At 33.8% G+C, this 12,139-nt stretch overlaps 1 protein-coding gene across 2 annotated transcripts in view; it reads left to right on the plus strand.

Moving 5' to 3' along the window:
* The window catches only part of SMC4 (structural maintenance of chromosomes 4), a 39,956-nt gene that overhangs the window by 20,232 nt on the left and 7,585 nt on the right, over window positions 1-12,139 (plus strand). For both annotated transcript variants that reach the window (XM_051983097.1, XM_051983096.1), the window contains exons 11-20: window positions 751-984; window positions 1,944-2,129; window positions 2,904-3,065; window positions 3,510-3,735; window positions 3,819-3,898; window positions 6,155-6,307; window positions 6,552-6,678; window positions 7,478-7,667; window positions 8,374-8,518; window positions 8,733-8,906. In XM_051983097.1, the coding sequence (XP_051839057.1) occupies window positions 751-984; window positions 1,944-2,129; window positions 2,904-3,065; window positions 3,510-3,735; window positions 3,819-3,898; window positions 6,155-6,307; window positions 6,552-6,678; window positions 7,478-7,667; window positions 8,374-8,518; window positions 8,733-8,906 (1,677 nt within the window). The remainder of the gene's footprint in view (window positions 1-750; window positions 985-1,943; window positions 2,130-2,903; window positions 3,066-3,509; window positions 3,736-3,818; window positions 3,899-6,154; window positions 6,308-6,551; window positions 6,679-7,477; window positions 7,668-8,373; window positions 8,519-8,732; window positions 8,907-12,139) is intronic.

The raw sequence follows: 12,139 nt of genomic DNA on the forward strand, positions 1-12,139 counted from the left end.
TGTAACTTAGATTTATACCAAAGAAGTTCTTTTTGGTTTTTCTTGTTCACTGTTACAAAAACAGTACCATTTGCATTTTTAAAATCTGAACCACATGCTTCTGTATAGAATTAAACTTTTGATAAAGAATAGCCTTAGTTTATGCTAAGAAAAACCTGACCAAGTATGTGCCAGAGATCTTCTTAATGATAAGAATGGATCCCAAATCAAAAAGGTTATATGAACTTATTAACTCCTGCCCATTTTAGCAGTTGTAACTTAGAATTCTTACATGTATTTTTTTTTTTAATCCCTTCATTTAAAAGAAAGGCTATCAGTGAACATAGTTTCCACTCTAAATCTAAGAACAGTGCTTTGGGTGCTAGTCATTTTATCTTAGAAGCAGTTCTGTGAATGATTCCTATAATATTCCTTAGGTGTTTATTTTTGTATTTTTACAATTTTGGAGTAGTACCCAAAATGGTCAGGTATTTTAAGGAAATACAGAAAAGTTTTATTTGATGACTTATAAGAAACTCCATAATTATTTATACTCATAAAACTATGTTTGATTAAATGATCATCTTCACTCTCCAGGGAATGTCCAATTATAAAAGTAGTACTACCATAAGTAAGCTGTTCATGCATTAAAGCAAGGTCTGGAAAAGGGTCTATTACTGCCAGACCATATGTAAAAATATTTAGTCATTTTCAACCATAGACTTTCAACTATTTCAGATTTAATGGATTGATTCCCTGAAATCTTAACAGAGTCAAGAAAAAGAACTCATGGAATTTAGTAAAACTGTAAATGAAGCTCGATCTAAGATGGATGTTGCCCAGTCTGAGTTGGATATCTACCTCAGTCACCATAATACTGCTGTCTCTCAATTAAGTGAGGCCAAGAAAGCCTTAACTACAGCTTCTGAGACTTTGAAAGAAAGGAAAGCTGCTATTAGAGATCTTGAAATTAAATTACCACCTACTGAACAGGACCTACAGGAGGTAAGTTTTGTTTCATGATTCACTTGTGATTTGGGTTTTTTTTAAAATAATACTTTTATTGATTTTCATAATTTTTTTTCTCTGAATGTATTTTTGACACTGAAATTAAAAGCTTATTGCAGCAGAATGTGTGATTGTTAAGTCTTTGGGCAATCCCAGTGTCAAAAAACATCATATAAATTTTTCACAATGTAATTTTTTATATAAATATATTAATTTCTTCCCCAATTGTATGTTTAAACAATTTTCGAACTTTTTTTTTAATTCCAACTTCTATTCCTCTCTCCTTTTGACCCTCCCTAAAATGGTAAGCAATCAGATAAGAGTTATACATATGCAATCATATAAAACATTTACATATTCTGTCCTTTTATACGAGAAGGCTAAAATAAGAGAAAAAGAATGAAAGTGAAAAATAGCATGCTTCAATCTGTATTCAAACAATATCAGTTCTTTGAAGACAGATAGTATGCTTCACCATTACCTTTGTGTTGATTCTAGATCATTATAATGCTGAGAATAGCTAAGTCTTCATCAAACAGTATTGCTGTTACTGTATACAGCATTCTGGTTTTGTTCACTTCATTTTGCTTCAGTTTGTGCAAGCTTTCCAGGTTCTGAAAAACTGATATAAATTTTAATGGCCTACTCTTTGCTTTCAGTTTCATTTGTAGATTGTAAAAATAGCTATTCCTTATTTGGGTTCTTCAAATGGCAGGATTCAGACAACTACTACCACTTCTACATTATTATTGTATCCTGTAAGATGACTTTTTTTTCATTATTTGATTAGTATATTCATTTCTTTCCTTATATTAATTCAGTATATTTAGAAATTAGGTTTTTAAAAAATCTGAATATTCCATTATTCCTCATAATAATAATTGTGCCTCTTTAAGGTGGAATTCTGAATTATTTCCAATTTTCATTTCAAACATTTTGGTCTTTTATTTTTTTAGAAAGAAAATGAACTTCAAAAACTTACAAAAGAAGCAACAGATATTGAAAATTCAGTTCGGGATCTTATTCAAAAAGTTGAAGAAGCAAAAAGTTCTCTTGCAACCAATCATAGTCGTGGAAAAGTTCTTAGTGCTTTGATTCAACAGAAAAAATCTGGCAAAATTCCAGGAATATATGGGAGATTGGTAATTTAAAATACTTGATAATTACGTCTACCATAGCTGTTTTTTTATATCTTTAATAACATCTTTTGTCCAGTAATGATGACTAATATTTTGAAGTTTTTCTTAAAAGTTTACAATTATTTTCATGCCTTAGGAACATGGGAGCTGGTTTTAAAGTGTTCCTTTAAATATGAAAAAAAAAAAGTACATAAGTGTATTAAAATGTATGTTTTATATATAAATTTTAATGTCTTGTCAACCCATCCTGGTGATGTTTTTTTTTTTGGGGGGGGGGTGTTTTGGTTTGGGTTGGTTTTACGGTTTGTTTGTTTTTTTTTAATTCTTGTTTTTTTTCTGCATTAAGTTGAATTGACTGCTATCTAAGTCTGTCCATATTGTTGTTATGCTACTTCATTTACAAAATATTTATCACAACAAATGAGACTTTTTTATCCATTTGCACAATCTCATTATCAGTTAATTACCTGATAGCATCATAAACTTTATGTTCCTTAAAGTGTCATGGCTTCTGGTAACCGATTTTTGTCATTTTGTGCTCATTTTCAGATTCAGCATTAGGTGAAAACATATAAGCTATGATTAAGTCTAAATTAAAATCTCCATTTAGGAATTTATGAAAGTAAATTTTGTGTTAAGCTATTTTCGAGAAATCACTTTTAGAGGAAAATTTTATGATAAGAAACTTAGATAATAAGTTTACCCTATTTGGGGATAAACTTTAATTATTCTAGTGAGCTGTATTATTATAACATATGATATCTTTTGTCCTCTTAGGGAGACTTGGGAGCCATTGATGAAAAATATGACATTGCCATTTCATCTTGCTGTGGTGCCCTGGACTACATTGTTGTTGACACTATAGATACAGCCCAAGTCTGTGTGAATTTCTTGAAGAAACAAAATATAGGGGTGGCAACGTTTATAGGATTAGATAAGGTAAGTACTTGGAAGAAATCAGTTTTAAAATCTTAAAATAACTTCTTTGTGAATTTGGCGCCCTTCTTAGATGTAGACAAAAAAGGAATAATCTGTTTTTGAAAATAACAATTGCTTACAATTTCTGTTTATAGAAAATTCCTACAATGGCCTCTCTAATTTTCATCACAAATTATTTTAAAAACTGTCTTTTCTTAAGGTATAACCAGTGACTTTTTTGTTGTTGTTGTTGTTTTGTTTTTGCTGAGGCAATTGGGGTTAAGTGACTTGCCCAGGGTCACACAGCCAGGAAGCCTTAAGTGTCTGAGGCCAGATTTGAACTCAGGTCCTCCTGACTTCAGGGCTAGTGCTCTATCCACTGTGCCACCTAGCTGCCTTCAGTGACTGTTTTGATTTATGAGTTCTGTTCTAAAAAATGTTTAAATTTTTCTCACTCCATTTTAGATTAAAGTTTTAGAAAAAAATATGAATCCAATTCAAACTCCTGAAAACACACCTCGGTTATTTGATTTAGTAAAAGTCAAAGATGAGAATATTCGTCGAGCCTTTTACTTTGCTTTACATGACACTTTGGTAGCTAATAATTTGGACCAGGCAACAAGAGTGGCCTTTCAGAAAGATAAGAGATGGAGAGTTGTGACATTACAGGGACAAATCATAGAGCAATCAGGTAAAATTAAAATCCTGTCTTTCATTCTCCAAAGAATTTTAAACATGATTCATCCCAAACTGACTGTGTTCTCTCTTCTAAAGGTACAATGACTGGCGGTGGGACCAAGCTAATGAAAGGTAGAATGGGCTCCTCCCTTGTCGTCGAAGTCTCAGAAGAAGAGGTAGGTAGAAAGTTGTACACAGGGTGAATAGTTAGATGGTGATTTGATAATAAATCATTCTAAACATTCTAAACCCTGTCTGGGTTTTGATGTAGCACCCACCTAATGATAGATGTGTAGTAACCTACTTAGTAAGCAAGAGTCACTTTTTGAAAGTCCTGATGACTTTAAAACCTTAAAAGAGGGTTTTTAAGCTCCGTGCTTCCAAAGCAGCCCTTTCAACTTTGGGCTAGTATAATAGTTCAGAAGTTTTTGCTTTTTTGCAAGTTAATATCTGATTTTCTTAAAAGTTCAGCCATTTTTCCTAGCATTCTCTGTTTATCAAAGTCCTTTTCTAAAATGCAGCACCAACCTGAATATGGTATTCTGTTTAGGGAAATATACCATGGGAATCTAAAAGCTCCCCAGTCTTGGACACGATCCCTCCCTTAAGGCAGCCGGGTGTAGCCTTCTTGAATGGCGTCACTCAATGTGCTAATGTACTGAATTAAGTCTCCCAGTACCCAGAGCACATAGAAGCAGTCATAGGAAAGTCAACTCTCCTGTCACTGTTTGTCTTCCACATTCTCTGAGCTATTGTTCAGACAGATAAAATGGTGAACACTTTTTATAGTTTAATGGAAGTACAAGGGTGTGAAATGTAAAAATAAGATGCCCAATTTATTTTTAGGCGTGAGGCTTTCTAGCCATTTGTGCCTAGGAAGTTGATTTTTTTTTTTTTTAATCATGATTCTATTCTTGTTCATCTTAAATTTTCTCTCAACAATTTTTGACCAAGATTCTGGTCTTTCTGGCATTCTGATTCTCCTCCATGAAGCAGATTCATTAGCACCAGAAGCTTTATGCCATCTGCACATTTGAGGGACATAACCCCCCTAAGCAGCAAAGGGGCATACATACAGGATTCTCTAGGACCTCCTCTTTAAGGGAAATTGTACTTTACAAAAGAAGAAGTCTGTCTCCATCTGTCTGTCTCTCTCTTTTCCCCTTTTCTTTCTCTTTCTTCCCCTGCAACTCCTTTCTCAACTTGAATTTAACAAGATGGGCTTGGCTTCTAATTATTTTGGGTATCAACAATCTATTAGCCATTTTTATTAGTACCCTTCCTAGTAAAAAGATCATTCTCCTTTATAGAAAAAAACGGAAGCTAAGTATGTTTCAAATAATTTTTTCTTGATGGTAAAGGAAATTTTTATAGATCAGGTCTTTACCATTTTAATTCTCCCTGCTTCTCAACCACAGCTATATTATAGATTATTTGATTTAAAGGTTCTCATTTTGACCTCCCTGTAGACTTTTTTCTATATCTGCTTTTATTTTTTTTGTGAGGGACTAATGAATGCTTATAACCTTCAGACATTCTCAGTATGTCATGCAAATGGTCTTGTGCTCCAAAACCATGTTGGGAATATCATAATTTTTATGCTATAATTTTTCCTAATATCCTGTCATTTTTAACCTTTTGGTTAATTTGATATTTACTATAAATCTGAAATAACTGCTAAGCTCATAATCCTATCCTATAAATCCTATAAAGTCATTTCCTATCCTACTGGGTGAGATTTCATTTTTAAAATACTATTCCATTTTGGACACATCTAACATCATTTTATTAAGGTTAGTATTCCTGAGATAGTATCCTGTACATCTAAATGGTTATAGAATTTGGGCTTTAATTTCTAGACTACATTTCATATTTTCCCTGCTCATGGCAGACTAAAATTACCAAAAATTAAGATGCATGTTCACATAGTAGAAAAGATTTAATACTTCACAAGATATTTCATTCTCTTGTGCCCTTGTGATTATTATTTGTCTTTTTCTTAACCCTTCTCACACTCACCACACATCACAAAATAGTGTTTTGGGGCTGTTACAAGAGTGGAATGTAATTTGCCCATTCTTTGTTTTCTGGAGAGGATTTTCCACTAAGCTATAGCTTGCTAGCCTTCTGGCTTGTTTGATTTATGGTAAAAATGTCATTTGGTGTAGGATTGATATATTTTAGTACTCTGGCAACTGGTTGTTGAATGGGATGCCGGGAATTAGACCCTTGTTTGTTGACACTCTGGAATCATAAGGGGCTCTAGAGCACTGAAGACTTTTATGACTCTGGCATTGCAGCAGCAGAGCAACCCCAAACTTTATGCCCACAAGATGGAAAAAGAGAACTTCACAGAAGGCACCCATAACTTAGAGAAATTTTTTTTTAAGTGTCTGGAAGATCTAAAATAGACCTCGTGATTTTCTTCACAGGTAGCCCAAATGGAATCCAAATTGCAGAAAGACTCCCAGAAAGCTGTTCAAATCCAAGAACGCAAAGCACAGCTTGAAGAGATGGTGATGAAACTACGTCATAGGGTGCAAGATATGAGGAACACGTTGGAAAAGTTCACTGCAAGCATCCAGGTGTGCTAGCATCCACCATGCTGAAGTTATGAATTCTCAGACAGTGTTGAGTGTGTCATTTGTTTCATTTAAACCTTGCCACAATGTGGTGAAAAGTGTACAATGGATACCACAGCTGGCCTTCAGCATGCAAAGTATTTTGTATATTTGTTCTCAACTATTTTAAAAATACATTTTACATTATTGTATTTTATTTAACTAAAATTAAGCTTTCCAATTCTAACACAGCTTGTCTATTTCATAGAGTTTATCAGAACAAGAAGCCTATCTGGGTGTACAAGTTAAAGAGCTTGAAGCCAATGTCCGTGATACTGTCCCTGACAAAAAAAAGCAGAAATTGCTAGAAACAAATATCAGCATTTTCAAGAAAGGTAGGTTTTTTTTTTTTAAAGTGAAATGCAGTCACATGTAGAATTCTTCACTTTGAATTGTGTACGGTTTTTTGTTTGATATTGAGTAAACACATCCTCCATGCTTATATTGCCATGGCAACAATACAGTCGTTTCCTTTTGGCCAGACTTGGGTTGATTCTGTTATTGGGTGTATATTGGGTCTCAGTTTGGAAACCTCTCAGAGACTATGCTCCAATAGAAGTTTTCCAAGAATGTAGGAAGACCTTCACTCCAGAAGGAGGTATTACACTAGCTATCAAGTGAAAAAAACCACAGGCTGATATTCTTAAGATCTGAAATGTTTGGAAATTATATTTCTTTGGAATGATTGACTATTTTCAAATTGGCAAGTTTATTTTGGACACTGCTAGATGGTGAAGGCTTTACAAAATAAATAAATGGAATGATCACCCATTGGGTCCTTTAGAAATTAGACTTGTATACATGAAGAAATCAGAATAAAAATTGTATCATTAAATGCACCCATATGTGCTTTGGAAAAAGTTAAAAAGACTTGAGTGTCTCAAATTCCTTTAAGAATTATTTAGTTTCATAGAATGCCTTATGAATTCTTATTTGTGAGTCCTAAACCATTTTATTTGGATTAATTTGAATGAAAATATATGCCAGTTGAAATTTGCTTACAACAATGTTAAACTTAGAATTTTTTTTTTTTAATAACAGAAGTTAAGTTCCATTTGGAATCTTTCTGATCATTCATGTTAGTTGATAGACACGGCACTCAGAATCTCAGATTCAGGTTCCTTTTTCCTCTAGAGTATGAATGTGTTGCTGCAAAGGCTGGCAAGGTCGAAGCCGAAGTCAAAAGGCTACACAATTTAATTGTGGAGATCAATAATCATAAGCTTAAAGCCCAGCAAGATAAACTTGACAAGATCAATCACCAGTTGGACGAATGTGCATCTGCCATCACGAAAGCCCAAGTAGCAGTAAAAACAGCAGACAGGTAAAGGGACCATCCAGTGGCCAGGCTAGGAGGCTATCCGCCTATCCATGTGTCCACATGTCTATCAGTTTGCTCTAAATCCTTCTTAATGAATAGGATACTTTTATCATACATCGTCAATTCCAACAGACCTTTGGCAAGCTTTTGGAGAAAAACAAAATACTCTTAACACTCTGTTATAGGCCCTCCCAATTGGAAAACTCTAGTAACTGGTGTGTAAGGCCCTGAACAAACCTCTTCAGCCACCCTGGAGAGTATTCCAGAATTATTTATTATTAGGCTGGAAAGATGACTATTTCATGTGCCATAGAGATTGTAAGGGGCAGGATGCTCTTCTTTTTTTTTTTGCTTTTTGCTGCTTTCGACAACTTTTTCTGTTTAAGTGTCTGAACTGGATTTGAACTCAGGTCCTCTTGACTTCAGGGCTAGTGCTCTACCCACTGAGCCATCTCCTCCCCCAGGGGCAGGATGCTTATAGACAAATGGAGAACAAGGGGAAATGTAGAGGAAGGGACTACATAATGAAAACTAAAACCCTCTTGGAAGGTAATGAAATGAAAGGTTTATCACAGATATCCTGAATCATGAAGAAGAATATTTTATAATTGTTGCACCAGTTCCTCAGTGTGCCTGTCAGAACAAACTAATGGACTGTGGGTGCTGGGGCAGTTCCCTTGTAACTTTCTGGTGTTGTTTTTGCATTTAGAAATCTTAAAAAAGCACAAGATTCTGTCCTTCGCACAGAGAAAGAAATAAAGGATAATGAGAAGGAAGTAGAAGATCTAGGCCACGAACTAAAAAACCTTGAAGAGAAGGCAACTGAAGTCATGAAGAATTCCAAAGAAGCTGGGGTCAGTTGAATCCTCTTGCTGGTGATTTTTTTTTTTTAATGTTGTGGAAAAGAATGGTAAAACCTTAATTTAAATTAAACCCAAAAATGTAAAATGTTTGAAAAGGACATTAGAATTATTTAGCACAATTTTTTTTGCACTTTTATCTTTTCTTTCTTTTGAAGAAGTGGGAAGTAAGATTTTTGAAAGTAAAAAGTGCTTTCTCTTTACTTAGGAGTCCTTGCCTGAGATCCAGAAGGAGCATCACAACCTGCTTCAAGAAATGAAAGCAATTAAAGAAAATGAACATGCCCTTCAAAATGATGCACTTAGTATTAAGTTAAAACTTGAACAGCTGGACAGTCACATTGCTGAACATCATTCTAAAGTAAAATACTGGCAGAAAGAGGTAAGGCTACATCTCAGATAAATTTTGAACAACTAACTTGTAGGTTAGTGGGGGGTTTTAACTTCTTTTGCTATTTTTATAATTTTGCTGTATATAAATCTCAGGTCAGATTAAATAGTCAAGACTAGAAGGTCCCTTTTTTTACCAAATCATTAAACAGAACATTTTTAGTGAAAATATTGTGATTAATAGTTATTAAAAGTACTTTATTATATTGAATATAGTTACTTAAACATTTTCATCTCTATCCTTTACTTAAATAAGCCCCCCTTTTTTTAGGATCTTCAGTTGATTTCACTTCAAATTTTAAAAAGTACAAATCATAATCATTGAAAATACATAATCAATACAATAAAGTTAAAAGGCTACAACAGAATCTATTCTGCGTCAGCTGAAGTAAAAAAAAAAAAAAGCAGAGGTAGCAAGTGATCCTGATCTCAGATCAAGCAAAAGCAAAAATAAATCTAATTAAAAGAAATAAGGAAGGAAACTACATCTTGCTAAAGGATACCATATTCCTAGAGAAGTTAAGAAAGCTGCAAGAAGAAATAAACAAAACTATATTAGTAGGGGATCTCAATTTCACTCTATCAGAATTAGATAAATCAACCACAAAATAAGAAACAAGTTAATGAGGTAAATAGAATTCTAGAAAAGTTAGGTCTGATAGACCTTTGGAAGAAATTGAATGGGGACAGAAAAAATCTACTCCTGAAGAACGAGGATGAAACTAAATCCGTAGACACAATCAATAATTTCATATAATAATAATGAGACAACATACCAAAATTTATGGGAGGCAGCCAAAGCAGTTTTGGGGGGAAATATGGTATCTCTAATGTGTGCTTGAATAAAATAGAAAAAAAGATCAGTGAATTGGACATATAACTAAAAAAGCTAGAAAAAGAACAAATTTAAACCCCCCAATTAAATGCCAAATTTGAAATGCTGAAAATAAGATTAGTCAAATTGAAAGTAATAGAACTATTGAACTAATCAAAACTCAAGTTTTATGAAAAAACAAAATTTTTTAATTTGATTAGAAAAAGGAAAGAAGGAAAGTTAAATTGTTAGTATCAAAAATGAAAATAGTGAATTTTCCACCAATGAAGAAGAAATTAACACAATAATTAGAAACTATTTTGCTCAACTGTATGGCAATAAATCTGATAATCTAAGAGAAATGGGTGAATACTTACAAAAATATAACTGCTCAGCTTAAGAGAAAATAAATTATTTAAATAGTCCCATTTTAGAAAAAGAAATTACAAGCTATTATTCAACTCCATAAGAGAAAAAATCCCCAGGGCTAGATAAATTCACAAGTGAATTCTATAAAACATTTAAAGAATAATTAATTCCATCACTGTGCAAACTATTTAGAAAAATAAGGAAAGGAGTCCTACCAAATTCTTTTTATGCCACAAATGTGATGCTACTATCTGAACCAAGTAAGATTGAAACAGAAAAAGAAAAATATAGATAGACTGATTTCCCTAATGAATATTAATGCAAAAATCTAAGTATTAGCAAAACATATATCCAGATTGAGACAGAGTTTTGGTGGCACAGCAGGAAGAAAGTATAGCAATCCCCTTTTCACAAAACTCCAGCCACATCTGGGAAATTCACCAGAGGAAACTCTTGATAGTTGAGTCCAGTAAAAAGTCACAGTAGGTGATTTTTGATACTGGTGTTGGGGCTTGGCACAGAGCACTCCATTGCCCAGGGAGAAGCTGTGTACCAGGGCAAGAGGTCCCGGACCATACCATTATATCTCTTAGAGAAGTTTTGTTATCCAGTTCTGGGTCCAGATCCGTGGCAAATTATGAGGGGATCCATACCCAGAGTGGAGTGTTGTGATAATTATAAACAGTCTAATTAAAGGACTTGGGGAGTGATTCTGTTATATTATGATCTTAAAAGAATTTGGAAGAGAGAGTAAAGTATCTTTGGGGACTTGGGATAAGGAAGTGAGGAAGCATAAACTGTAATACAATTGAATCCATTTCTCACTCATCAAGGAAATAAAAAATGGGGAGGGGAAGGAATTAGAGGGTAAATGAAGGAAGAGAAGTCCCAAGCAAACAAAACTTGTGGATTTGCACAAATATTTATAGCATTTTTTTGTGGATCAACAAAGAATAAAAATATTCCCATAAGTTGGAGAATGGTTGAATATAAAGCGTGTGGATATGATAGAATGTTGCAGTATAGTAAGAAACAGGGACAATTTCAGAATAACCTGGAAGATTGGATCAGTAAATACAAAGTAAAGTCAGCAGAATCAGGAAAACAATTTGTATAGTAACAATGTTGTAAAAACACCCCAATTTGAAAATCTTAAATACTGACCACTGTAATTACTAGCCACAGTTCCAAAAAACTAATGAGTATGTGTGCTCTTCACTTTTTACAATAAATGCAATGGATTTAGAGCACAGAAAGTCATGTGCCTGTGCCCGTGTTTGTTTTTCTTGACTACAAAAACAAGGGTTTTGTTTTTCTTTCATTCCCAGTTGACAGAGTAGGATGGGAGGGACAGAGAACAAGTTTTTGTTGATTGGAAAAAATGAAATTTAAAAAAAAATCTATATAGGTTCTCTCTGCCCTCCCACTCCCTTCTCTCCCCCCCCCCAAAAAAAAAAAAAAGATAGCTATTATCATACAATGTGGGGATCATGTTAGCTCCATTGTCAATTCTTTGTTTTTAATACTTGGTTTTCTCCATCTTCCAAGATTTTACTGTTATTATTAGCCACCAATTACCTCAGATCCTAGCTCCAGCAAGTCCCTGATCAACTGATGTTGCATTCTATAACTGAGTGACCAATATTTTTAGCACAATTAGAGTGCAACCTTGGTCACATGGTTATTATGTAATCTGGTTCCTGTTTTTCGTAAATACACATATCAGCACATAAAGAAATCCATCAGTTCTCATTACAGCAGTTTGAGAAATCCTGTCCATTCTTTGAGTTACCTCTTAGCCCCATATATTTGAGATATTAGTCTCTGTGGTGATAAAAGTCTTGACAAGTTGTATGATTTCATTATGAATTGTTGTACCTACTGCTTTTTAAGAAATCTCATCACAAGGAAAATGTGAGAGTGAAATGACATTTGGCCCTTAACTCTTCTAAGCTCATTTAGTCATATATCTCTAAGCGGGTCCTTTATTTAGTGGCTATTTCAGCATAATAAATGTCTTCATTATTGATAATTCCTGAATA

This window comes from Antechinus flavipes, chromosome 3, assembly GCF_016432865.1.
Source record: "Antechinus flavipes isolate AdamAnt ecotype Samford, QLD, Australia chromosome 3, AdamAnt_v2, whole genome shotgun sequence".
NCBI classification, from domain to species: Eukaryota; Metazoa; Chordata; class Mammalia; order Dasyuromorphia; family Dasyuridae; genus Antechinus; species Antechinus flavipes.